The 27,679-nt window shown below is 32.3% G+C and overlaps 6 protein-coding genes across 6 annotated transcripts; 3 read left to right on the forward strand and 3 right to left on the reverse strand.

Moving 5' to 3' along the window:
• The first annotated feature begins 15,008 nt into the window (after positions 1 to 15,008).
• On the forward strand, positions 15,009 to 15,743 carry LOC121113597 (uncharacterized). Its single transcript, XM_040707423.2, has 2 exons — positions 15,009 to 15,360; positions 15,413 to 15,743. The coding sequence occupies exons 1-2, from the start codon at positions 15,120 to 15,122 to the stop codon at positions 15,595 to 15,597; spliced, it is 426 nt and encodes a 141-aa protein (XP_040563357.1). The 5' UTR covers positions 15,009 to 15,119; the 3' UTR covers positions 15,598 to 15,743.
• Positions 15,647 to 16,699, reverse strand: LOC121113595 (RNA transcription, translation and transport factor protein). Its single transcript, XM_040707421.2, has 3 exons — positions 16,559 to 16,699; positions 16,185 to 16,478; positions 15,647 to 16,125 (listed from the first exon to the last, which is right to left on the reverse strand). The coding sequence occupies exons 1-3, from the start codon at positions 16,617 to 16,619 to the stop codon at positions 15,770 to 15,772; spliced, it is 711 nt and encodes a 236-aa protein (XP_040563355.1). The 5' UTR covers positions 16,620 to 16,699; the 3' UTR covers positions 15,647 to 15,769.
• A 161-nt stretch (positions 16,700 to 16,860) lies between these two features.
• On the forward strand, positions 16,861 to 17,703 carry LOC121113594 (coiled-coil domain-containing protein 97). The gene has a single exon (XM_040707419.2). The coding sequence runs from the start codon at positions 16,861 to 16,863 to the stop codon at positions 17,677 to 17,679; it is 819 nt and encodes a 272-aa protein (XP_040563353.1). The 3' UTR covers positions 17,680 to 17,703.
• A 553-nt stretch (positions 17,704 to 18,256) lies between these two features.
• On the reverse strand, positions 18,257 to 20,234 carry LOC121113596 (mitochondrial import receptor subunit TOM20 homolog B). Its single transcript, XM_040707422.2, has one exon. It carries the CDS (start codon positions 18,857 to 18,859, stop codon positions 18,365 to 18,367), a length of 495 nt encoding a protein of 164 aa, XP_040563356.1. The 5' UTR covers positions 18,860 to 20,234; the 3' UTR covers positions 18,257 to 18,364.
• Positions 20,235 to 20,596: 362 nt separating this feature from the next.
• On the forward strand, positions 20,597 to 25,734 carry CSN5 (COP9 signalosome subunit 5). Its single transcript, XM_040707418.2, has 4 exons — positions 20,597 to 20,865; positions 20,921 to 21,326; positions 25,080 to 25,295; positions 25,356 to 25,734. The coding sequence occupies exons 1-4, from the start codon at positions 20,692 to 20,694 to the stop codon at positions 25,580 to 25,582; spliced, it is 1,023 nt and encodes a 340-aa protein (XP_040563352.1). The 5' UTR covers positions 20,597 to 20,691; the 3' UTR covers positions 25,583 to 25,734.
• LOC121113592 (fructose-bisphosphate aldolase) lies at positions 25,618 to 27,039 on the reverse strand. The gene is given in 3 exon segments (XM_040707417.2): positions 25,618 to 26,431; positions 26,433 to 26,451; positions 26,527 to 27,039. Coding segments are annotated over 3 exon segments (1,113 nt in total). The 5' UTR covers positions 26,988 to 27,039; the 3' UTR covers positions 25,618 to 25,798.
• Positions 27,040 to 27,679: the final 640 nt, after the last annotated feature.

Consider the following 27,679-nt stretch of genomic DNA (forward strand, 5'->3'; position numbering starts at 1 on the left):
AAATTATATCCACACTTAATTTTGATAAAAATAATTCTAGCTTGTTTTATGTTGACGGGCCGTATCTACAGCATGCCTATTCTTACTTGTTTTCTCGATGATCTCATTGGCAGAATGATGAAGAATTAATAACTTTTGTTGTTGTTATTTATTTTGAATAGATACTCATGATATGTTCATAAAAATGGAACTCTTATACAACAAGTTTTTGAAATAAAAAGTACTTTTATTATCAAGGTCCTACATCGTTATTTTTCTTCTTCTTCCCCCCAAAGAGTTACCTTTGCTCATTCAGGAAATAGGTAAGGTAGAGGAGGAAAGAAATACTTGTCCTTCAAGGCATTTTAAGTGTCCTAAAATGTCGTAAATATTCAGTATGGGCACAAAGTTGTAGAAATACAACTTTTTTTGCAAAAAATTTCGTATATTAAATTTCTTGAAAAAAATCCACAGCTATTCAACGGAATTTTTTTTTTTTTTGGAAAAACATTCGAATATTAAATTTTTTGGAAAAAAAATTTCAAAAATCTATAGCTATTCACGAGAAATTATTCTTTTTAATCGACTGCTGTTCAGAGAAAATTTAATTTTTTGGGAAAAATTTCAAATATTAAATTTTTTCATTTGTTTTTAAATCGACTGCTATTCACGGAAAATTAAACCCTTATAATTAAATTTTTTGGTAAAAAAATTTCAAACTAATTTTTGAGTTCCAAGATCGTTCTGGACAGGTTTCGTTGTAAAATTCATACGATTAGGCTCAATGTGTTTCGACTAGGAACAAACAAAATCATAGGGATAAAATTTGGTCTCAAACTGAGTCTCAAAACTAATTGGCTACGAAGATGTGTAACTTTTATACTCTTTAAATGCACATAACATGTCGTTTGAACATGATGCGATGATCTTAATGATATTCATCATGTAAAAAGTTTATTTACTTAGCTTTCTAATGGATATTCAAGTTGCTCAGGGGAATTCCTTGTTTTACATAAATTAATTTAAACAAATCCTGAGCCTGTCATTCATCCATCCATATAAATTAATGTGCCTCAATTATGATGAAAGATAATCTTTTAATGGCGGGTTAGAGTTCGAACAAGGATGAATACATAATATTATACATCAGGGTGGTTCGCAGGGGGAAGGGCTGTAGCCTCTCCCAAAATGAAGGAATTTTGACTTTTTACAATTTTTTGTTTGTTATTTGTGCAAATTATGCAGTAGAGCGAAAAAGTATTTGAATTTTTTTCTTTTCAAAAATTATAATTTTTTGGAAAAAGCTAAGGATCCATGAATTTCTATATAAAAGATTTAATATTTTGCGATGAGCTTGGTGGATTTGAAAAACAAATTCCAAAAAATTAAATATTTTAAATTTAACTTTTGATTTTTTTTCCAAAAAGTTTAATGTTTTAAATTTATTTTATGCAAATTTTTTTATTGTTTTGTGAATATTTTTTTCAAAAAAACTTAATGTTTCGATTTTTTTCTAAAAAATTCAAAAAACTAATCAACCAAATTTTGTCAAAAAATTTTATTGCCAAAAAAATAATAAATATACTATATGATCATCAGGGGGGATGAGCTGGAGGGGTTGTAGCTCCCCACCCTCAAATATAAGAAAAATAAATTATTCCTCAAAAAAAAAGTCCCAAAATATTTAAATTTACAACTTTTTTTCCAAAACTTGTAAATTTCTATGAATGGCTATCAAAAAATTTGATATTTATAATTTAATTTTTCAAATTTTTTTTCAAAATAATTAATTCATATAATTTGATCCTATAAAAAAATAATGAAATTTTTTTATATCAGAAAATTTAGAATTTGCAATTTTTTCCGAAGAATTTAATATTTGGAATTTAATTTCTATTGTTTTTTTCCTAAAAGTTTAGTCTTTTGTAAAGAGCTGTGGATTTTTGAATTTTTTTTCCAAAAATTTATTATTTATAATTTCATTTTTCAAATTTTTTTCCAAAAAATTTAATATTTATAGTTCAATCCTTTCTTCTCCAAAAAAATAAAGAATATTTTTTTATTACTAGAAAATTTTATATTATAAATTTTTACCAAAGAATTCAAAATTTTAAATTTAATATTTTGAATTTTTTTCCAAAAAATTTAGTTTCTTGTGAAAAACTGTGGATTTTTAAAAAAATTTCTAAATACTTGTATATTTTTTAAATTTTTTCTAAATAGTTATGGTTTTTTGCAATGTTTTTTCAAAAAAATTAATGTTCTTAATTTATTGAGAATAGTTTTTTCCAAAATAAAAAAATAGTTTAAATTTTTTATAAAAAATTTATTTTTTTGAGAACACTGGTAGATTTTTCTATTTTTTTACAAATAATTTGCGTCTTTTTCAATAATTGTGGATTTTAGAAATTGTTTTCCAAAAAATGTAGTTTTTCAAATTTATTTTCCAAAAAATGTAACTTAAAAAAATAGATATATCATCCTGCAAACCTCACTGTATACTGTAGTATGGTACTTTAAATCCCGATCCGCGACCTCTCTTTTCTTTAGTCTCTAATCAAGTCGATGCAACGCTACTTATTATAACAGCAATGCCGTAAGACACTGCAATTCTATTCCCCTCTGAGGCACATTTCGTATTCAACGTCACAAAAGTGTCACATGGTCGTCCTAACATAATATGGATTACCAATGCGAAATCTTCACCTCACAAAAGTGTTCCCTCCCAAAAAATGCACATACATATAAAAATCCTCAAATGATTGCATCATTATCATTGTTTAATGGCATTTATAGAAAATGCATCGTGAGATAGTTGCTTCAAAAATAGTCACAATTATAATATTAATCGTCGAAGGTTAAGCCCGACTACTCAACATCAAAATGAAGAAAATACTTATGCATATGTTATGAACATTGAACATGTCGATACCTTTATCGTATCTCTCAACCTTTCCCCTAAAAAAAACTGTTGTTTATGTACAAGTGATCCTAGGAGACAATTTACCTATACGATCGGAATATGTTTGACTAGAACGTATTATTATACGTTCTAGCTATCATTAATTATTTTCTTAGTTATTTTATTATTCAATTATTCTAGCTATGAGTACAGAAAATAAAATAATAGGTAAAACTGTAGAACTGAAATACCAATGTATCAGTCCTTAGTTGAATGGTAAAGAAGATCGAACTCATTGGTGAAACTGATTCTCTGAATCAACTTTTATATTTGTTTCACGAATGAATAGAAAAATATAGGAGCTTCTTTACGTGTTTTTAAAATTTTTCTCTGTCAACTAGAAGGTTTGATTTTTTACCCCTAACTACCATGCAAATCTGCAGTTCATTACATCTTCTATTTATTAGCGACTACAAACTGTTTCCTCTTATAAAACTGATTATGTCTAAAATGAATAGAAACTTTTTCAGCTTCCTTAGGTTTAAAAAAAAATCTCTATTAATTAGAAGGGAATTTTTGGCCCAAAACGTCTAAGTCAATTCGTAAGTAAATGAAGCTGTATATTGCGACTTTTTCTTGAGTTTTGGCAATGCCAACATAGTTTAAATCCTGTCAAACATTATAAGAGTAATTTTTTTAAATGTATTTAAGAAAAAAGTCATCAAATTTATGATTTAAAAGATTTATATATTTATGGTGTTATATGCGTCGGGAAACTTCTTATCGATCAGCTTTTCGAGCAACTTAATACGCATAAAAAAGATCAGAGCACTCTTTCTTTGATGAATATTTAAAATACTACGTTGCTTTATTAAAATTAAGGACTATTCCGGTATATATACAATTAAAAAATAACTTACAAAAATGAACATTTGTCTCAGCATGGAGGCGAAACGGCAAAGGGTGTCTGAGGGTGTCAAGTGAGTGCCAAGGAGATCATTAAGGTCATAAGGTACTCCCGGATTCTTGTATACAATATTAAAAGCATGGTGGCTTTGAGAGATTCCCTGGCAGTGATAGACACGGGAAAATCGGGATCATGGAAGACGTAGACACCGTTATCACCAGAAAGTCCGGCACAGGCTCTCAATGACAGTGATTGGACTTTGAGGAGGTATGTTAAGGATTGGGGGAAGGCCATTTTTGTACGACGACATTGGCAACTGTTTTCGACAGTAATCAAGGTCAACTGGGTCAAAAGAGGACAGAAATGGTTGATTTGGGTAAAACATAATGGTCGATTTTGCCTCCCTCCTCCCTAAACCATTCCCCTTCGACTATTTCATTTTGGAACTAGTTGAGAAGAGAGCCTGTGCTACCCCTAACCGATATTTGGAGGACCTCGATACCTCAGGCGTGCATCAGTGGGCGGCATTGTCTGAGGCCTTCATCAAACAATGCTGCTGTGCCTTTAGGGCAAGGTTGGATCCTATGTAGCAGTCAAAGGAAATCTTTTTGAAAAATAGAAAGATATAACAATCAATAAAGACGCCTGTGATAAAGTCTCAATGTTGCTCTTCATTCTTATAAAGGTTTGCCCAATCTCTTTATTTCCAAAAAGTCCACGATTTTACCTTGCAAACTGTAAAGGAATCCCTTACCTCGACGGCGAATCCATCATGTGTTTAATGAATTGTGGATGATATGTATATTATACATAGTAATTCCAAATTAAAAAAACAACACATTGAATGAATGATTCGACCTTTCCTTTTGCAAAGTCATGGCGGGAGTAGTTAGGCAATGAATAAAAGTACATTTATATGGCATGTAATTTCATAGTAATTACATTAAAATACATGTATGTTGTACTTAAATAAGAAAAAATCATTTTAGAATTTGTAAGGCTTTTAAGAATATAATATAAAATAAAATTGATAAGACTTTTCCTTTTTTGGGAAGTATGTATAATAATGACAAATTATTATAAGCGTATTTAATTTTAAATCTCCGATAAGAATCGAAGATATAGAAATACTTACCTTCATGGGTATGTAACTAATTATTTACTATAAATATACACCCATACATAGAGTTGTAGAAAATATGAGCTTAGACGAGCGATATACTTTTTGTAATTCCTGCCTATGTCTTTGCTAGATCAAATAATACTAGAAAACTGTAAGGAAAGGCTCAAGCGTGCCCGCTACAAATCTGGTAGAAGAATATAGAAATTACAAGAAGGACATAAACTCACTTCAAATGCCATTCGTCATATTTTTATGGAAAAAAACCCTCGTTTATTAGATTAAAATAGTCTAGTGTTTATGATACCTGTTAGTGTTGGGTTTCGGTCTGGAAATCCCAGACCGGTCCGAGACAGTTATATTTTTCGTTGGACAGAACTAATTCGGTCCAACAAAAAGCTCGGCCAGGACCGGTCTCATATCAAAATTCGGCCTAGATCGTTACAATGGAAAAATTCGATCTAGTTCGGTCTAAACCGATTTTATAAACAAATGGTTTATAACACGACATCATAAGTTTTGTCACGTACAATGACGTAGAATTGATCTAGAAAAATAAATTGGTCTCTCATATTATATGAGACTGAAAAAAATCGGTCCATAAAGTGAGATCAAATCAAAATCGGTCTAAAAAAGGGAAAACCAAAAAAATCGGTCCATGGTCTGAGACTACTGATCCGTACCGAAAAATCGGTCTGGAAAAAATCACTTAATACCGAACTTGCAGTAAACAGCTTCTATCTATTGGTTGGTGTTAATCCTAGATGCAGAGACACATCATTGCCCACTTTTACTGACTTCACAAACTCCCATGCTGATCTATTGTTTCATTACTTTCTCAGGTATCAACTGATGTAATAAGTTAGTCACTTTTCAATCCGAGAGCGTCAAAAAGAAAATGTGAGTAAAGTCCTACCAAGTCTGTGAGAGATGTAGCTTGAGTGGTGACTAGAAAAACTGGCTTGCCTTTTCGATTTTTAATAGCTTGATTGCCAGCTTTTGCTATATAGGCGTTGTCATGCTCTCATGTGAACTGAATAAGCTGAATTTTACTAATTCCTGAGTCAGATATCAACCAGGATTTATCCTTTTCTTCAGTACAGAGGTTGTGAGTTCATTATCAACATGTTGATAGTGAAGCATGCTCTTATCAACTTCAAATCGTGGGAAGGAGCATCGGTGACAGATTTTGCTGTTATCCAGTATTTTGTATAAAATAAAGACAGGAACTTATGTTTTCTTTATAGTTTAATGATGGCTAAAATTTTTGGATTGTCCTTATCTAACATGGACCAAACTTCTTTTAATTGAACAAAGATTGTATTTTCCGGACCCTGAATCTTGCTTAATTAACCTTCCATGCTCCTTGAATTAAGTCCTCTGATATATGATGTCTGCAAGCAAAGTAAAAAACTTTTCTCTCAAGTTTGTCTTTAATCAGTTTTGCTACACTGTTGTTAATACCACTATTGCTAGCTGTTTGTGTCAAATCCTAGACCAACAATGTTGTTTTTCAGGTTCCATGTTTCCCCTAAATCCAAAGTAGTCTTTCATTGTTGAAGACTGGTGGAACCTGTTATGAAAGGAACATCGCGCAATTTCCCTTCCTCGTTTTGTGGAGCAACTGATACGAGTACATCGAGACTAATAACGGGGCAATTCTTACCAAGAACTTCCTATAAAAGCTTGTCAAATTTGTGTAATGTACATTATTTTTGTGGATTTTGCTTAAAGTTATTCCTGTATATAGGTGCAAGCTATAGCGAGTATTTCTCCTATTTAGTCTAGTTGATAAGTTAAAATGGTTAACAAATGGAAAAAATATTTTAAGAAAACATTTTTTAATATCTGGGATAAAATTTACCTATGGGCCCAAATAAAGGGTTAATAACATATTTATACAAATTGAAGCACAGTTTCTTGGCTTTGATTTGATACCCATATCAATACTATTCGATAAGCCAGAGCAAAGCTCTAATCAAAAAAATACAAACAATCACGGTTGTTTTTTTGTCTTTTTTTAGATCCACTAATTATAAATTTTCAAGGCCCCTGCGGTCCAAAATCCAAATGACTGGTATATTTAGTTTCTATAGACCTTGAATAACGGGAAAAATTCAAATATTAAAAGGTTTGAAAAAGAGTGAACATTTGAACAGGTCTAAATTGAGCATTCTCCGAGCATTTTCGTTGTTCAATGTAATGACACTAAACCTTGGATTTATGAGCCATTTTTGACTTTTTGAAATATTCTGCATCATTCTTAATTCGACCTTCGATCTAAAAGTCAACTCTATATCCATATGAAGTTATAATAATTAAATGATGGATTTCCTGGGAGCCCCAGTTTCCGGGAAATATACCCTAATACCTACGTAATCCATCCATTTTAATAACATTTCAATCCTCACAATTAAAAAAATAGAAGAAAAAAAGAACATTTAATCCCTAGGGCAATAATCATCATAGACCTAATAAATCAATCCTTTGTGGAAGTCATTACGACGATTAAAGGTTAAGGGAACAATTTGATGTCATTACGGTACTTGAATCCATGTAGACATAATTCCTACTTGTAGTAGCTTGATGAGTGTTGCAAAATGAATAAAGTAATACCTTGATTTACGAGTTGATTTTGTTCCTCAACGGAGCTTGTAAGTTAAAGCAATTGTTCCTATAAGAAATAACTTTAAAGAAATAGCGTTTGAAGTGGTGTTTGTGTCCCGTTGCCAAGTCTCAAGCAACCAGTATCTAAGTCGTACGACATCCAGCTCATATCGGAATAAAAACTCGCAAGTTGGGACACTCGTATCTCAAGGTCTTACTGTATCAATGATCATTTTTATTTTATGAATTGCATCAATTGAATAACACTCATGACAATTTACATGGAATATATATATATTTTGCAAAAAATTAATGATTAGTTCAATTGTAGCTCAGTTATTTAGTGGCACAATGACCTTTTATGTAATAATAATACTTATCTCATGCAAACTGTCCCATAAAGTCATTTTCCAAACACTGACTAGTATCCACTATGTAAGTATGACCAATTATAATTGCCTTAGTATGGTAATAATCGTTGTAGAATATACATAGTAACGATCTTATGGATTGTGTAGGATTGGATCGGATTCACGACTTTTTTATGTATTTAATTTCAATGGTTCTTTTGTTAAAAATTATTCTAGTTTTTAACTTTTTCTTTTTTTTACCTTGACAACGAAATGAAATGTTTTGTGCATTCTGCTTAAAAATCTACTCAAAAGTGTAAAAATGCATAATATTTTGCAAAGGATGATGTAATGTTATTGAGCCAGTTTCTACCCAAAAAAGAAAATACTTATCTGTGTTTGAATATTATTAAAAAAATATATATATTTTGAACAGGTATAGGTAAAATACATAAATTAATTGATATCAGAAGTCCTAGATTTTCTTTTTCTGGTGGCTTTCGGTAAACCGGCACACTATTGGTGCCGGATAACTGACTGTTGCATAAAAAACAGGAATAATATGATCTTTTTTCTGAATTTTTGAATAACTTTTTTTAAAAGAAGAAGGCATTTAACATCAAAATGTCCGACTTATATATCATTTTATCCAACTCAAATAGTCTGCACCAGGTAATCTCTAAATTTCCTCTTTCCCTAAAACAAAAATAAATCTTATTCAAAGAACATACAAGCATTTAAATTTTCCATTATGAAGGTCTTTCAAGAAAAAATTTTGGAATTTATTTTGCAAAGAAAAGGCATTAGAAGTTACATTTGACAGGCCAATTGAGAAACATAAAAAAAATTATTTCCTAAAGAAGGTCATTAAAAATGTCTTCTCTAAAAAAGGTCATTTCAATTTTTTTTCTTTTCCCAAAAGAAGGGCCGGATATTATGTTCTAAAATAATTAGATAAAACCCTCAACAGTGCCAAAAAATGGAATGTTTGTTGGAACATTTGGACTATTTACGCAGTGGCTTTATAAATACCTTATTTATATAAAAATGACCTTTTAGAAATAGATAAAAATATTACTTTTTAAATAAAAAACCGTCATTTAACTAAATATCGACATAGTCCCGGAAAGGAGATTCAAAAAAAAGTCGTTAAAAATGAAGTAAAATATTTTCCAATTAAAAAAAGATTTATTAAAACAGATCCTTTATCATTTTTGGGCCCCATACCCCATATCTTATTTTCACAAAAAAAAAAGAAGTTACCTCATATGAGATATCAGTTGGAAAATTTGAGATAAATATCCAACAAAGAAAAATCCTAGCACCGGATCTGCTAATACCAATTTTTTTACTGTAGTCGATGCGTGAGTATTAGTATCGGGACAACACACTACCATCCACATATGCTTGTATGCACAATAGCTACATAGAGATTTGAGTGATAGAGACGGAGACTTATGGTAATTTATTTTGAAGTCTTATAGCAAAAACAGGAGTAGCTGATGTATTAATGTAGTGGGTTTTTAAGAATGAAAATACAAAAAAGTGTTGCAAGATACATTGCAACCCTATCCACGTCGTATACATCAATTTAAAATGCTTTTGTGCATAGCCTGCATGCACTTGTATATGTTTGTAATATCTAAGATTGGCGGTATACATGAAACGCAAGGAATTAATTGAAAAGACACCTTCTTAAGTATTATTACTAACTAACTACTCATTTCTATCGTTTTATTGTATTCCCTACAAATACATTTTGCATACTAATATGTACCAGTAGAATATTGATTAAAATCCAGGACACACTTGTTGAAAGGTTTATAGTTTTCCCTGGACAAATATACAGGGCGGTGGGGATTTAAAATCCGGAACAAGGGGAGACCTCAATCTCTTGGCAACCATAAGATATATTTTTATAAAAGTATACTCATCAAATTAACCTAACAAAACTTTATAAGAAAAAATACAAAATCCTTTAAATGTCCTCGAAATACGAGCGCCATGTGGCCATTATTGTGTGCCACCCATCCGACTGACGTCCAAGGATATTATTAATCGAACGAAGCTCCTCTAATCAACTGTTTACGATATTACAAAGGCATTCAAGGAGTATGATGGTTTAAGAACACTTGCAAGGAAAGCTCAGGATTCTTCTGATAGCAAACCCCACTCCAGGCTTCCTGAAGCAAAAGGACAAAAGAAATGTGGCCTCTTAGTTTCCTTATTCTGAACCTCATAAACTACTACGAGGGGTGTCTTGGAGATAGAGTCCAACAAACATGCACATATTATTCTTGACTCCTTCTGGGCTTCCATTCTATAGGGGGTGTCCAACATGAACATCATAAAGACCTGTGCAAGGTTCAGGACCATGTTGGAGGCTGTGGTAGATGCTGGAGGTGGTTGGTTGCTCATCTAATAGCAAAATATGCGTGAATTAAATATTGTGAATTAATGGTTTTATTCAATAAACATAGTTTCTTTGCTCATTATGGTGGCTTTATCTAGCGAACATGGAGGTGAATGCATTGTGAACAGAGCGTTTAGGGACTAGGGCTTTTTTTGTAATGCATTTTGTAGGTCTTTGTCTATGCAAACGATTAAACGGATAAATCAAGCGGCTCCTCAAAAAGTCTTCGATTTTTACACACTATTTTGGCACTTGTTTGACCATGGTAAACTTATACAGACCTCAATCCTTGGCAATGGCAATCTTTCAAATTGTTTAGATTCCTTTTTAGACAGTTATTGATGGTAGTTGGCTGGGTTTTTTTAAAATACAATTAGAGGGGTTTCGTTTTAAGTATCCAGATTATTTTTTTCACTTTCTCACCTGAGATAGAGGGGCAGTTTAGGGGGTCGGTGATATCCGTTTCAGACAAGACCGTGTCAAGAAGCATTAGATTTAATGTTGTTTGACTTCTATCTCAGTCCCACGAACGTTTTATATCTTTCTTCAGTAAACAAACAAAAGCTTTATCCGACACCCACTTAATATTAAGCTAAAGGTCTTATCTAGCAAACAAAGTCCTTGATTTTAATCTTCATTCGGTATGTAAATACAAACATACATTAGGAGAGCACAAAAGCCTAAATTGCATTTGCACGCGACCATTATGTAAGTATGGAAATTAGATATCCACATAAATAGCTGTTTCCTTCCTTAGATAGTTAAATATTAGTTTGAAACGAAGCGTAACATAGGACTTTATTTAACCCATTTTATGACCCTGTGACATAGTCTATTACACACCAAATTAGCCGACTTCCTAAGAATTCTTGCTTAGATCTTACGTAATTAACCACCTGGTTTTAAGTATGTTAATTATAAGGGAAATTAATTGGGGGAAAAACACAAACGTATTTGAAAGGCTGTATCATAGAAAATTTATTTATCTATGAGCTGCATAATTATCTAATAATATTATATCGTAACTACCCAAAAAAAATATCAGGAAGATGCTTGGTTATTTTTTGCATCTACTAGCCAAGTTTCAAACGATCAGTTTGACCGTTTTGGGTTCCATATTGTGTGACAACACCAAAAAAAGACATTTATATGTTATCATCAAAAAGCTTCATAGACTTTTAGGGGGACTCAAGCCTTCCTAATAATAGCAAAGCCACTGCTTTAGGCTATCTTTATTCATTTTTAAATTTTCTTTTTAAGTCGATTGCAACTTGTGGCCTTACTTACACACAAGACCAAATCAGATATTTCCCAAATTTGTGAAAAAGTACCCGGAAACCATACTTGAAAATATGCAATAAAGGACATATCTAGTGAAAATATGAGGTTATATCGAACCTTGTTAATCCATTCTTCTCATGCAAAGTTGTCCAAATCTAAATCATTCATAATAACGTTTCTCTAAAATTGTCAAAGACATCATATTTTATAAAGTCTCTTACATTTAGACAATTTGCAATAATAATTTATACAACTAACAAAAATGGACATGGACACTACCAAACCATGGCATTACATTTGAGGCCAGTATTGAATTCATACACGCACACTGTTTATCCGATGGTAAAACCAAAAGATCAATTAAAAGTCTTATTTATGATGTTTGTGTATTTCTTATCTCAGCCGAGTCCTTAAATAAACAATATGATTTAAATAAAATGGTAATTACTTAATACAAAATGAGGAGAGTGCCTAATTTGAAAATTGCACATAACTTAAAATTGCTCTATGGCGTCATAATTTATGAAGAGCAAAATATTATCATATTGAGTAATGGACACAAAATAGATGGGAATGATGTTACGTGTTCTTGCATAGGTATAATCCATCTTAATTGCTTGAATCAACAAATATGTACCTATACGTCCTTGTATTGAACTCACAGCTTGGAAACACATTTTAACTAATCAAGACTCTGTAATTAAATCAATTTGTGAGTTTGCCAATTTGAACATCGTCAAATATATATTATTTTTGAAAATGGGTAACATAAGATTCTACCTATGAGCAATTAATGGGAGTCTACCTATTTCAAGGTTACCATAACAACTTACCAAAATTTAAGTGATAATGATTATGCATCCCATAAATGAAATCATATCTTGCATCATAATTAATATTGGTTGAATTTTATCACTAGCCTTATAAAAAAATATTATCTACAAATGTATGTATTTAATTGTATCTTATCAGGTACTTTACCATAATATCCCTATAATTGAATGAAGTAAGTATTGTAGAATGAATCAGGTTTGGACCCGTTTCAGGGGTGTCCGCAGGGGGTGGGATGAAAGGCTATAGCCCCTCCAAATAAAGGAGTTTTTTCTTTTTACTATAAAATTTAAATTAATTTTTTTTTTTCTAATAGTTTAATTTTGGAAATTTAATTAAAGTTTTCAAAAAAATTAATTTTTAGTTAATAGCTATGGATTTTTGAAATTTTTCTCCACAAAGTCTCAAATAATAAATTTAAATTAAAAATGTAATTTTAGAATTTCCAAAAAAATTAATTTTTTGTAAAACAGAAAAAATACGACGAACGAAAAAATTTAATAATTGAAATTTAATTAAATTTTTCTGAAAACAATTCCAAAAAAATTAATAATTGAAATTTAATTAAATTTTTCTGAAAACAATTCCAAAAAAATTTAATAATTGAAATTTAATTAAATTTTTCTGAAAACAATTCCAAAAAAATTAATAATTGAAATTTAATTAAATTTTTCTGAAAACAATTCCAAAAAAATTAATTTTTTGTCAATAGCTATAGATTTTTGAAATTTTTCTCCATAATATTTCAAATAATAAATTTTAATTTTCAAATGTAATTTTTAAAACCTTTTCCAAATAAATTAATTTTTTGTCAAACAGCTGTGGATTTTGAATTTTTTTACGAAAAAGTTTGCGAAGGTACGAAAGTGCGATTACGAAAGTAATGTTGAAAAACATAAACGGCTAAATAAACGCTGTTTAAAAAAAAATCTGTTAATCCTTCAACTTTTTCTCCTTCAGGCACTCAAAAATGAATGTAAAGCTTAATATCTAAGTTTGCAATACACATATAAGAGTTTATACACTTTCAGGTATTATTAAACTCTTTTTTTGCTCATTAGCTGATAAGTAAGTATGTAGGCGGTAGTCACGTTTAATTCTAGACTTGTATTTTATAGTTTTAAAACGATTTGTACGTGCTATAATTTTCATAAATTATATAATGAAATATACAGATTATGTCATTTTTAGTCCAATTTATCTATTATGATTAGAAATGAAAACAATAATCAAAACTCACATGGTGTTGGAAGAGCTCAATGAGATTAAGTGATGTCATATAATTATGTACTTAGTATGAAATTTTTATCTGACATTTCTTTGATGATGTTAAAAAGTATACATATTTTCTAAAAATTTTTTATAAAGATATTTTTTAAGATAATCTTTATCTTTAAAGTACGTTTTTTGATGACAATTTTATTTTATTTTTCAATCGAATAAATTAATTTCATTTTTGGTTTTTCTTTAAATAATAAAAAACAAATTGATTCCCCGAATATTTTTGGGTTTGCATAAAATGTGAGGACAATTGCCCACCACTATCTCTTACGTCTATCAATAGTTACCAAAGGATCCATTAGGTAATCTTTCTCGGTGATATAATCCAAACACACATCATAATATTTAATATCCGACCTAATACATACCATAAATAGGGAACCATAGAAAAGTTTATTTTTGAAAATATTTATATTCATGTAACTTTATCACTGATATATATGTAATCAATGCAATGAGTTTAAATAAATATTTTATCTGCTAAAAGACTGGATTCTATCCAATTTAGAAAAAAATAGGAACCAGTGGTTCCCAGCTTTTCTGGTGCCGTGACTCCTTAACATTTCCCAAGTTGCCACAACGCAAGCAACAAAATTATGGGTGTTGATCCTTCTTCAATGCATTTATTTGGGAGGGCTTCTTTTTTTTTTTTTGAACGTTTCAAAAAATTAATACTTTTGCTCCGATTTACCACCAGCGAAATGCCCATGTGTCTTTCGAATTCATCATGGGCAATCTTAAATTTTAATTTAGTTGACTATTATAATTAGATAATATTGATAATAACAGGAGAATACAACAAATCGTCAGGTAGTTAGCCACAGGTTGGGAACCACTGGGCTAGAGATTAGAGTAAACACAAAAAGAAAATTGTCCAAATCCCAAAATTTTGTTCAACTTCAAAAGCAATATGATCTCTATTTTTTCTGTGGAATACCAAATTTTTCAATTTGCGAGTCGTACAAGTACTGAAATATAACGAATAATATAATCAGCAGTTGAATTTGAAAAAAGAATGAGTAGTACAGCTCTACAAAATTTTCCAATAGATAACTCATCATCTACTTTACTAACAGTTTCATATATCAAACATGATCTCGAAATATAAAAGCTGTACTCCATGCAGACCTTCGATTTTCCAGGACAAAGGCCTGGAAAGTTTACCTTTCATCAATCAAATACTTACACCTTTAGATGACTCAAAAGAAAAATCGGAAAATGATTAATCGAGGCCAAGAAGTTGCACGTAATTCACTTGCAATCAAATAAATAAAAATAAGGCCTTGTATCATGTCATAAACTTTGTAGTATTACTCATTTTTTAAGGCATACAATCTGTTTGATCGATAACGTCAAAACTCAGTTCAATGAAAAAAGAGAAAAATGGGAAAGTCTTGACTATTTTGCAATATCTGTACCATAATTTTAATTCATAAATTCTTGAACCTATGTGCTGGAAAGATCTTGAAAATAGAGGCTTCAATTTTATTCAAAACGAAATGGAACACGTTACTCCAATCATAGAACAGCCCGGCGATGAACAAGAGGATGACGTAGATGATTTAAATGAATCTCATGCATGTTTGGATAATCATGCTTCTTGTATCAATGATAAAATTGATCCTGTGCTTGAAGTCCTCGACGAAGAAACAATTTTAAACCTTCTTTTAGGATATAGAGAAGCTCTAGGTAATTCATCAAGTATAAATACTCAAATAAATAGTTAATCATAATAATTTAGACGCAGATAAGGTCGATGAATCAAAAGTAAGATGCAAGCTACAAGGATGTGAATTTGATTACTCAAGTAATACTTATCGATTGATGGCCGTGCTGAGTGAGGCTTCTCATGTAGTTGCAGAGCACTTTGTCATTGTGAAGATTGATGCTATAACAGGATATCCTAAAATTCTTTCAGTCCGTTAGATTTTACTTCACACAAATCTCTACTCAATCAGGATTCGAATACATTCGGTGCTATTTAATCAGCCATATATTTTCAAAATTAACAAAAAAGTATTTTATATATAAATTTAACAAAACGAGAATCAAATAAAGCTATTTTTTATGAATATGAGCTGTATCATTTTTTACTCAATTAACGTCCTACTTTACCAAGAGTCGTATCCGTTTTTGGGTTTGCCGTAATTCCTTGGATCTTAACAATAACTTGGTTGATCTTGTTTTGTAAATCTCTAAGACAAGATATATGTAGGAGCCTCAAAATCTTGGCAGAAGTGAGTACAACTGGATCCTTAATATCTTGGAGACCTAGAGAATTGGATTGTATGTCAGTAAGAACATTGCCTTCCTTGGAGGAAATATTTTTGAGGGCCACATTTTGTATAATGTATTTGCAACATGCTTCAAGTGTGACAAGATGATCAGGATGTTGAGCCATTTTTATTTTAGAAGCAAATTCATTGACGGCCTTTTTCAACTCCTCACTTTCCACTGAAAAGAACAATCAAACAATTTCAAAATGAACAAACTCTATATGAATAAATATTTACAATCCACTGTATCAGTGAAGGCTTTTTGTTCATTATCCTTAGCTTGGGTAGATAGGGAGAGAGTAGATGGATCAGGAAGACGATAACGAAGCTCCTTGTAATCTTGTTGTATGGCAGTTGAGAGGAGCCAAATAATCTGTTTGTGAAGGTTTGATTCTTCATGGCAACCCATTTCTTTTAAGTAGGCTCCAAAACTCGTTGGCCATGAAGATAGGATCCTATCTGGCCCATCTGGTATTTTTTGAAATTTGTTAGACTCTAACCAGGAGACCAAATCCTTAACGGAGGCTTCATCTGCGTAAAATCAATATGACGACCAGGAATTAGTAATAATATAAATGCCGGAAAATATGTGGAAACATACAAGTAATTACCTTCAATATTGAAGTCCTTTGGATATGCCAGTGCTTTAAGACGTCTCTGAAAGACTTGCATCGTATTGAGTATTCAATTGTTTGAAGAATAGAGGGATGACCCGGGCTGGAGAGTGAGGAAGAGTACGTACTCGTCAGAATGAGGAATGCCAAGAGGTTTTGTGGACTCTGGCTCTTCATCACTCAACCTCGTTTAATTCAATATTACATAAAAAATATCTATATAACATTAAAAAAAAAAAAACTTGACAAAAGCAATTTTTGAATCCATCTCCGGAATCCACAACAAAGTTTGTATCATCATGACGATATTATCATCATCAGTATTCCAAGAACAGGAAACTAGGGGCTCCAATGTCTCTGACTCTTCAGATCCTCGTATTCAAAAAATGATGGAGTCCATTATTCAAGAACCTAGAGCTTTTTTCAAAAATCAAAGTCGAGATGAAGATGATTTGACACTTGATGAAAAAGAGGGCATTGCAAGGAGGCTTCTTGTTGAAAAACCTGACGTTTTCCTCACACGATATTCCCCTTTTATCCCCTCCGATTGCTTGTCTTTTTTCGAAGACCGCTCCAGCGCCAATAACAAGAACTATGTCCTTGAAAGAATCCTTAAAGAACTGAGCTTCAAAAATAAGAAATACATCAAAAACCGTCGATGGGCCGCCTGGAACAGAATGTTGGAGTCTAACGATCCCTATGTTTCCCGAGAATGCATGAAAGCACGCTATCCCGCCTTGTACGAACGCTATTTTGGAGAAGGGATCATACAGAGAGAAATATCCGCCAAGAAACCCGGATCAGACTGTACATTGTCGGGTATGATAATGGAACATGCTGAGCTTCAAAATGCAAGAGAGCTTCTCAAGACGCAAAAAGCAAAGGAGAAGGAAAAAGAAGATGATGTGGAAGAATATGATACGGATGAAGACGATGAAGTAGTTAATGAAGAGGATTCATACGGAGATCCATGTGAGGAATGGAAGGATGCTGTTTGCCAACGATTCCTTCAGGGTCTAGATAAGAACTTTGATTATGCTGCTGTGGATGGAGAAGAAGACTATGATGATCTTAAAATCCGCGAAAGAGATGAAGAGGAAGAATATTTTAATGATTGATAAATAAAAATGAGTGATAATGGATTTGAGTCTTTAATTTATTCACGATAACTAACTCAACTTTTCACATATTATAAGTTTATAGTTTAAGGAATTTAAAAATAGTATTGTTATATATATATATAATTGATAATGGATCGATTGGTCCAAGAGGAACACATTATACAGTCACGGCCGAATTTGCGTATATATATTCCTGTGTTCCTATCGAAAATGAGGACATTTTCGAATAAACATTGAAATGTATAACAACAAATTTAGGGTTTTCTTGATATTTTTAAAAGAATAAGATTTTCAAATCGCCCAAAATAAGGACTACAACATACCCAATTGAAAAATGATTAAAAAGAGGCTTCACTATTAACTCTTAAATACCTAATAATTTCAAAGCCATTACTGCATCATGCAATTGCATAAATCACTACTGTAGTATATCTATTATAGCATCTAGGACATGCATAGGAAATGGGAATTTGATTCACATAAAATGTAAAAGGATTCATATATATATTTTTTGATACTTCAGTCTCTTATTGAATGAAAGTATGTAGTCATAACTCGATAGTACGTTAAATAATTAAGTTTTTTTCAATTTATTATTCGTAACACAAAAGAAAAGACAAATAAAAATGCGAAATTAGAACGGACTAAACATGACTGGTCTGGGAGTGAATAGAGAGGGTCTCTACTCCAAATCCTCTTCATTCATGGGGCCTTGAGAAGGAGAGTTTTTGATGAGCCCCTTGATGGAGGTGGTGGCGTGACTCCTGACTCTTTTTTGTGCAATGTCCAAATTCTGAAGAAGGAGAGAGTAAATGTGATTGGGAAGGGTTTGTTGAAGAACACCAAGGAGAGCATGGGGCTGTCCACAGACTGCCACGGCCAGACTCAAGTGCTCCACCCCTTTAGTGATGTTTCCTTGTCCCAATAAGTCTTCTCCCGTTTGGACCTCGCGCAAAAAGAAGCGTTGAACGGCTTCGTGGTCAGAGAAATCCGGTAATTCAATATCAGAGGTTCCCTCTCCATATTTGGCTTTCTTGGCAGCAGCACGACGCTTCTCGCGGAGCTTTTGCCGGAAGTCTGGAGCACGTCGGCGGCGGTTATCAAAGTATAAACAATAACCCAGGAAAGCTGCAGCACTCAAACCTAATCCAACGCCGATTTGGGTGGAAGATACCATGATTCTACTCAGTACGACGAATGAAGGAGTCGATTTAAATACCCAAAACCACGTGACACTCACTCAAAAACCCAGAAACAATCCCAAAATACGGCACCAGTCAAAATGGCTGCTTATTTGATATTTCTCTCTCTCTCTCTCTCTCCTTCTCTTTTCACTTCTTCTTCCAGTTCTAACAGAAGCAGCTCGCCTCTTCCTTCGCCTTCTTATTATTTGATACTTCTATCTACTAAATGATCAGAGAACACTGACTACTGAGTGATGATGATAGATGATATTAATATGAAACACGCTCTCTTTTGGAATTGACGAGAGTGCAAAATATTTTTATCATATTATGAAGTAAATCCAGTAAATTGAAACTTTACCAGATTATTATCTTATTATAATGAAAACAGCAACAACTAATTTTTCGTTGATCCAATAATTTTTTTAGCCGTTCCGCTTTCACTAATTTGTAGGTTCATGGTCCGCTAACGTCAATCCATCTAATTAAATTATTATTTTAAAGGAAATGTCTGTCAAATAACCCACGGATTCCCAAGGAATCCGTATTGGTCAGAGGTTACCAACAAGGGAAGAATTATGAATATCCAGGGGGAACAGAGATGTGTCTTGTTCTTGAAATAAAAGTCTTTTAAGACGGCTGATTTCTAGTCATTTGAAAATTAGTTTATGTTGAGCCCATTAAGAACAAACTCAAAGCCTGACTGTAACTATAGGCTAAAAACCGCAAATTAACGGAGTATTATAAATTATTAGTGGAATGCAACATATATTATCTATAATATACAGTATTACTCAATACCTGTATTCAAGCCAATTTCTGCAAATTACCTATGAAATTAACATGATTCAAAAAATCGTCATGCAGTAATAACCACCTACTCAGGATTTTTTTTCAATCAAATTGCATCGAAATTCTTCGACATCTCCGATACAAATTTTGTTTCTGAGGTGAATTTCATGCAAAATAAAAAGTGTTTCAAAAAATTATTCGACTGTACATTATTTTTCAAAAAGTTTGTTTTAAATGAGTATGAATTAGCATAATTTTATCTTCAGTATTACATATCACTCAGTATACATATAATGTATATGTTTCATTACAATATTTGATTAAATGAAAAAAAGACCATACATATTCAATGTCATTGGAATGATAATTGTTAAATGGTTAAACCTACTATTCTAGAAGGTTAATTAAATTATGAAAGAGTTAAGATATGAGCTGTTAAAGTATGAAATTTACTTTATTAATGTGAGAAAATTATTTTGCACTTCAGTCAAAATAAGAGCACGCCAAATGAAGCGTGTTCCCTGTTGTTTCTTTAACTACGTAGGTACGTCGTCTTCTCAACTTCGCTTCATCGTCGTCGTCAATTCAAAATTTCATTCTTCTCTTTTTCACCGTTTTGTTTGTTTGTTTTTTATATGTTATTGTTTTCCCCCGCTACTAGGGATCTGCTTTTTTGCGACTCAAGAGGCAATCCTTCATTTTATAATGTTGTCATTTTCATCTTCTTTTTTTTTGTTAAATGCACCTATTTAAAGAAGCTTACCATCTTTTTAATATGAGTTGTAATTAATTTGTCTTATTTCCATGACATCAATGAGGATTGGAGAGTAGAAATAATAGTTTGAGCTCGAATTCTCTGACTCATTCCTAACTTCTTCCTCCTTTTTTTCACATAAAAAAAGAATGAGCTGCTTATACACACTCTTTGCACTTAATTTGTCAAATTCTAAACACCTTGTAGTTATTGTGTGTGCAATAGCCAATAAACATATAGGCTACAACATTCACAATAATAACTATTAAAAGTCTGGAAATGTCTGAGAATAAACCTGGACCGTCCGGGGCGTCCATCGCCCTTAAGAATTGGGAGATGTCCAACCATATCTTGGAGGTGGAAGACATTTACAAATACGACCGGGCTCATCAACAAGGAATGTTGGCCGCCAAACCCTGGGAAAAGGATCCTCACTTCTTCAAGGACATCAAGGTACTTGAAGATCCATCCCGGAGGATCCCTTCTAATCCGTTTAATTCCTCTTCAGATTTCAGCGCTCGCTCTTTTGAAAATGGTGATGCACGCTCGCTCTGGCGGAAGTCTGGAAGTGATGGGACTGCTCCTAGGAAAGGTGGATGCCAATGTGATGGTTGTCATGGACTCCTTTGCTCTTCCTGTGGAAGGGACGGAAACGCGGGTCAATGCACAAGCTCAGGGCTATGAGTATATGACAGATTACATTGAGGCAGCCAAACGAGTGGGTAGACTCGAGAACGCAGTGGGTTGGTATCACTCTCATCCTGGCTATGGATGCTGGCTCAGTGGCATCGATGTTTCCACACAAACCCTCAATCAAAACTTTCAAGATCCATTTGTTGCTATTGTCATCGATCCTGTAAGAACCATTTCCGCTGGAAAAGTGGATTTAGGAGCATTCAGAACGTATCCAAAGGGTAAGAAAAATACATTCATTCAAATATGGATGAGTTTTTTTATATTCTAAAGATATCCATATTGAAAATTCATCAATTCACCTACGTCCATCTAAAATAACTTATACGGTATTTCCTCCATTCTTTCAATGAACCATCCAGCTAATCCAATAATATTGAATCTATACTGTCTTACCATAGTAAAAGGACGGAACTTACCTAATTATTTGTTTTAGAAATTGCGGTTAAAGAAAAAAAAACAAACACATCCAACACAAACATCATCAAAACGTCGTTGTTTGATATAGTAATTTTTCACAATTTTGTGAGATTATAAAAAATTATTTAATCAAACTTCATAAGCAAAAACGAATACAACTGACTAAATGCACCTCAAATTTCATGATGAACGAACTAATTAAAGTAACATAATTAGACAATGCCTTGTTCATTTTGAATCATAGAGCTGAGATGCTGTTCTTATCTGGATTTGACTGTGTATTGACTATAATTAATTATTAAATGGGGAAAAATTCATAATTATCACGATCATTTCCTTGTGGATAACCTATATTTCATTGTAAAATAGTTGGGTCTCTAAGGGGTTAATTCAATCTGTATGAATTACGACTATTAGCAAAATGAAACTTTCTTTCCCTTTATTTCAACGGACATCTCAAATTCAAGTTTTCATTGTAACAGTAGATTTTTTTAGATATTTGGATTGATGATCTTGATGTTAAAAAATATTTTCCCTGCAACATAATTTTCATACCTAAAATACACTATGTATAATAATAAAATTACTACTCTCTACTCCCAAAAAATAATTTTACGTTCCCATGGGGTACGAGCTCCCCATGTTGAGAACTCCTTTTTTTTGTGCTGTTAGTTTTGATTCACCATGATTTTATTTACATTTGATTTAGTCGTATTTCCGTATGTATGTTTTAATCAATAAGATTTTTTCGAGTGAGTTACTGAATTGGTCAACTCAATAATTAAATATTCATTTACAAATTAATTTCAAATAACTAAGCAAACATTAAACAAAGGTCCACAAACCCAGCTATATAGCACTTTGAATATTCCAATTGAAAAAGATCATATACATATTAAAAGCTTAACATTATTTCCCATTTTTTTCTATTTATATAATTTGAAATGTTGTAGGTACTGTTAGGCATTTAATTTTTTAAATGAATTCATATCTAATTGGATTTATTCTTTATAAGAAATAAAATATGTTGTTCTTAATTTAGAACATATCAATTTTTGATAATTATTTTCTTGTCCTTGGGTATGGTTTTGGCCCTAATTAGGGTTTCCCAAAGAAAAATATTGGTACTGTTAAAAAAGTGTTCAATTTACTAAAAGATTGATTAAGAAAGTTATGATATCAAGAAAGTCTTTCACAAAGTAATACATGTTTTCTAAACCTAATATCTCTTCAGCATTTTTAAGTTCTTCAAATGAATCAATTAGTCAAATACCTGTGGTTTTGAGAGACTGTAGTTGTTTTCTGACAAATTGGACATTGATTTAGTCAATATGAAGTAAATGCTGGTCATATGATTGTGCAATATCATGCGTTCGGAAATATGGATATTTTACTAAAAATCGAGTTTCTATTGCTTCATAAAAAATAAAAAAATAATAATAATTCCAGAAGTATTAAGTAGTTTGACTCAAACTGGGTATCATTTTCATAAGGAAGTATATGTTGGGCATAATCGATAAAGTTTCTACGAATATTGTTCATTCAGTATTTTGTTTGATGCCACTTTTAATGCGAAATTTTGCATAAAATGTTAAATGCGTAAATCGTAAAAAAACCGGAAATATTAGAGGTAGTAGGAGAAAAATAAACACATCAGCCTAAAATATACTATTTCAGGTACAAATCATCAAATTTTCAAGTATCTAGATCCAAACATTTTCATGAACGACGGTATTTTTTTCATATGTCAATAAAATTAGGGAGTATTTTTGTTTTTTTTAAATGTTTCTGTACAAAAAATAGTATCAATTAGGTATCAATTTAAAGCTTATTACATTCCCAATAAAACAATATGTAAATCAAGCCTGTAGTCTTTTCCCATCAATAGATAAAACTACCTAAAGCCAGGAATGTATCTAAAAGTGTGAATTTTCGATTCAGTTTCTCACTCGAGACATATTTTTAAACGGCCATTGCACAAAATATGTAAGAAACCATTAAACAAACAGTTTTATTGTTAAGTCCTGACCACTGTCTATCATTTGAACATAAATAGTGGGTTTTTAATGTACATTGTAGATTCTATAGGTCTACAAAATTGGGATTTCAAAATTTTTGTCGTGCAAAAACTGTTATTTTTGGGGGAAATTGGTCGCAAATTCAAATTTCTTGGCTAATTAACACAAAATAAAGGATTGAAACTTAACAAATCATAATTTACAGACATTTCTACCCTAGAAACCATGGTCAAATATTCAAACATGTCATATTTGTACGTGGGTAGGTAGCTAGTATTGAGTGTCGATTTGGAAATCCTAGATCGGTATGAGACCGTCAAAATTTATACTTACATCCACCTGGACTGATTTCGTAGTAAAATTCTTTCTACAAACATAAAAAATCGGTGTTGATCTAGTCCCTTGTCTTTTTTTTTGGGGAACTTGTTACTTTTCTTAGAAAAAGGAAATTTAGTTCTGGAGCAAAATATCGATCTATATGGGTCTAAAATAAATCACTCAAGACCTAACCCGAAAAAAAAAAAATTGTAAAAATTTATTATTTCGAATATTAAATTTCTAGCGAAGAGCAAATTTTCCTTAATTGGGGGGGAGTACAGACACTCCATCTAACCACCTTGGACGTCCCTAGTAATATGATTTCTCCTTTTTAATAACTTAACTTTTCTTTTAATAAGAAAAATATTTTCTGCTGGTTTTTTTATTATCCTGTTAAGAGATAGAAGAAATTTTGAATGCTTCAATTTGTTCTAGAGCAATATTTTGTATTTAAAGTTGAATTTTTCGAGAAAAAAAAACCAAAAACTTTGGACAATTTTGAGTAATTTTCAGAAAATTGTCGATTTACATGAAGTTTTATTTCCGAGTGTATCTTTGAATCCAACACTAATTTATATTAAATTAGTTATAATGCAAAGTTATTCATGGAGTTATTTTAAAAAAACGGTATCTGAGAAAAAAGTTGATGCTATCTCAATTTTGCTATGTACCAGTACATCTCGACTTGAATTTAAACGAGGAACTTATGATAATACTACATTTATACGCTTTTAAATTTTGGCTCTGCTTGAATTCAAGTCGAGTTGTTGAATTTGGTCATACATACTAAACATTTTGAATGTATTTCTAAGCATTAAACATTGCCTTTTATAGTTTCGAATATTAAGTACATTATATGCTGCAAGTGGTTACTTCGTATAATAGAGTCTTTTTATTCTACATTCTTGTATTTATAACTTAATTAGCTCATCCAGGTTTTAATTTTTAAAGATTTTCATGTATTTTTCTTGTTTGTGCAAGGAATCACATGATTTAGTTATTAAAGTTTTATCTATAGGCATTCATTTGTCTTTGTTACAAAAGTATATGCAGTTATATTTCATGGATATTCTTTATTATAACTTAAGTTTTGGGGTGTGCACTTTATGTTTAGAATCATTTTCCCTTAATTATTGTGGTTACAAGGAGTCATATTGATTTTTCCTTAGCTAAGCAAAGAAAGGAAATATTTGATGAAATTGCTAATTTGTTTTATAGGATATAAGCCTCTTGATGAGGGCCCCAGTGAGTATCAAACCATTCCTCAAAATAAAATAGAAGATTTTGGTGTGCATTGCAAATCCTATTACTCACTCGATGTTACCTACTTCAAATCCGCAATGGATAAGAGGCTTTTGAGCTCTCTGTGGAATCATTACTGGGTTAACACTCTGAGTACCTCTTCCCTCATCACTAATTCAGAATATACGACTTGTAAGACGAATTATACTTATTTATGCTTAATATTGTCATTATTAAATATCTATTACATAGGTCAAATCTCGGATCTGGCTGAGAAGCTAGAGTCCTGGGATCATACCATGGGACGGGGAAACTATAATTTAGGCTCACATGACGGTCCGGATAAAAAGACGGAGGATAAATTGAGCAAAGCAACAAAAGATAGTAGTAAACTTACCACAGAAGTCCTTCATGGACTCATGACGCAAGTCATCAAAGACAAACTCTTCAACCACATTTCACCTGCCAAATCTAATTAGGAATTATTCAAAAACGACTTCATTTATAAACATGATTTTTTCATTATAACATCGATCCTGTGTTTATTATTTATATAATATAAAAATTAATTAATTAATTTAAAATAATATTAAAACATAAGTCATTAAAGAATTCTACTCGCTCCATCGAAGCATACTATAGTCAATTTTCCATTCGAAAAAACAAAAGTTTTATTAATCATTGATTGATCAAAATTAGTAGGCATGGTTTGCAACAAAGAGCGAAGACACCGCTGCTGGATCAACATTGGGATCACCCTCATATTTTCCCATGGTTGACAATCCATTAATTAAAGCTCTTTTGAGGAAAGCATCTTGTCCTTCCTTAACATTAGCGTCTTTTCCTTGCCATGCACGGAGTGCTGAAGCTTGAAGTGCACGTCCGAAGCTGAATGAGAGTCTCCATGGACGAGAGATTCCTGTGTGTTTGTTCATTGCATTGATGTTGAGGGATGCGTTTTCCTCAGAGAGACCTCCAGAAAGGAAAACAATTCCGGGAACGGCTGGAGGAATGGTTCTACTAAAAGCTTCGATGGTGGCGTGAGCAACAGCTTCGGGACCAGCCTTATTTGAGCAAGATTGACCAGATGTGACCATATTGGGTTTTAGGAGTGTTCCTTCAAGGTATACATGATGATCATTGAGTGCTTTGTACACTGCTGCAAGGACGGTCTCAGTCACCTTTTGGCATCTTTCAAGATCATGGTCTCCGTCACAGAGGATTTCTGGCTCAACGATGGGAACGATACCATTAGCTTGGCAAATGGAAGCGTAGCGTGCAAGAACATTAGCATTTTCCATTATGGCTTGATATGAAGGAGTGTTTTTTTTGGATTTTAAGAACGGATCTTTTAGAAAGAAAGGAGAAAAGACATGTTAAATCTAAAATAAAATATGCTATTAATTATTCCCTTGTGACTCACCTCCATTTTGCAAACTGACATCCGTCCTTCTTGTATTGAGCACATCGTACATCTAAATCATCCAAACCCTGAGTTGTGGATTCCTTTTCCGAACCAAAGAGTTCCTTCACACCCTTGTCAACCTTAATTCCAGGAATAAGATTTCTTTCTTTCAAAAGCTCGACAAAGGGTTTGCCGGTGTCATCCTTTTGATAGAGAGTTTCGTGAAAGAGGATAACACCAGAAATGCCTTGAAGTCGTTCCTTAGGAACGCTGAAAAGCATTTGACGATATTTACGACGATTTTCTTCAGTATTTTCAACATTAGTTCCATTGGGACCAATGCCCACAAATCTCTTTCCCATAGTACCATTGGATTCATCGGCAGCAAGGATACCTTTACCAGGAGCTACAATGGCTTTAGCAATAGCCTTGAGCTCTTCTTGAAGTTCCTTTGGTGGGTATGAGAAGTGGGTAGTCATCGTGGAACGTACGTTGGGTTCGGAAGCCTGAATAGGAATGAAAATTTTCTGCGTTCTTATTCCAAAAATATAGATAAACACTTGTTAGTTCATTTTAAATTACGCAGACCCACAGATTTTTGACTCTATGTATCTCGTCCAACCTGTTCCCAGCCATTTTATCTCCCCCTTAGCAAGGCGCCATATATACAGCATACTGTATACAGGCTCATGCACATACACATTCAATAAAGTTTGTTAGAAATATGTACATTTTTCATACATATATATATATATATGAGAAGGTGTAAATTTGAAGAGTGAGTTGGATATACACATACAAATTAATAGGTATTTATCCCAGTGATTTCGCATCTCAAAAGTCATTCTCAAATTGAATCCTTTCGACTTATCTGAAGTGACTACGAATGCAAGAATCATCACATGACTCTTCTTTTGACTACCTATGGTACTTGTTATTTTTGAAGGCGTAGATTTGTCATAAGACTTTTTTACTTCAAAATGAAAACCTGTTTCACTAGTTAACTTTTGAAGGGATTTCTAAGGGAAACCAAGAAGGTCATCAAGCATCAAACAAACACGAAGCCCTAGTTTTCACCTCTTTATAAATGTATATATAGGACAGCATTAAAGGCTTTAAAATATCCATCGTTGATAAGCCTGACTTGTTCATTAATCCACATACAACATTT

Source organism: Lepeophtheirus salmonis, chromosome 2 (assembly GCF_016086655.4).
Source record: "Lepeophtheirus salmonis chromosome 2, UVic_Lsal_1.4, whole genome shotgun sequence".
Taxonomy (NCBI): Eukaryota; Metazoa; Arthropoda; class Copepoda; order Siphonostomatoida; family Caligidae; genus Lepeophtheirus; species Lepeophtheirus salmonis.

Coding starts and splice junctions, on each gene's coding strand:
- LOC121113597 (XM_040707423.2), top strand. CDS start 15,120: ATGTGCTGGAAAGATCTTGAAAATAGAGGCTTCAATTTTATTCAAAAC. Junction 15,361..15,412: donor AGGATATAGAGAAGCTCTAG/GTAATTCATCAA, acceptor ATAATAATTTAG/ACGCAGATAAGGTCGATGAA.
- LOC121113595 (XM_040707421.2), bottom strand. CDS start 16,619: ATGCAAGTCTTTCAGAGACGTCTTAAAGCACTGGCATATCCAAAGGAC. Junction 16,479..16,558: donor AAAGGACTTCAATATTGAAG/GTAATTACTTGT, acceptor GATTTTACGCAG/ATGAAGCCTCCGTTAAGGAT. Junction 16,126..16,184: donor CTTCACTGATACAGTGGATT/GTAAATATTTAT, acceptor TGTTCTTTTCAG/TGGAAAGTGAGGAGTTGAAA.
- LOC121113594 (XM_040707419.2), top strand. CDS start 16,861: ATGACGATATTATCATCATCAGTATTCCAAGAACAGGAAACTAGGGGC.
- LOC121113596 (XM_040707422.2), bottom strand. CDS start 18,859: ATGGTATCTTCCACCCAAATCGGCGTTGGATTAGGTTTGAGTGCTGCA.
- CSN5 (XM_040707418.2), top strand. CDS start 20,692: ATGTCTGAGAATAAACCTGGACCGTCCGGGGCGTCCATCGCCCTTAAG. Junction 21,327..25,079: donor ATTCAGAACGTATCCAAAGG/GTAAGAAAAATA, acceptor TTTGTTTTATAG/GATATAAGCCTCTTGATGAG. Junction 25,296..25,355: donor TAATTCAGAATATACGACTT/GTAAGACGAATT, acceptor TCTATTACATAG/GTCAAATCTCGGATCTGGCT.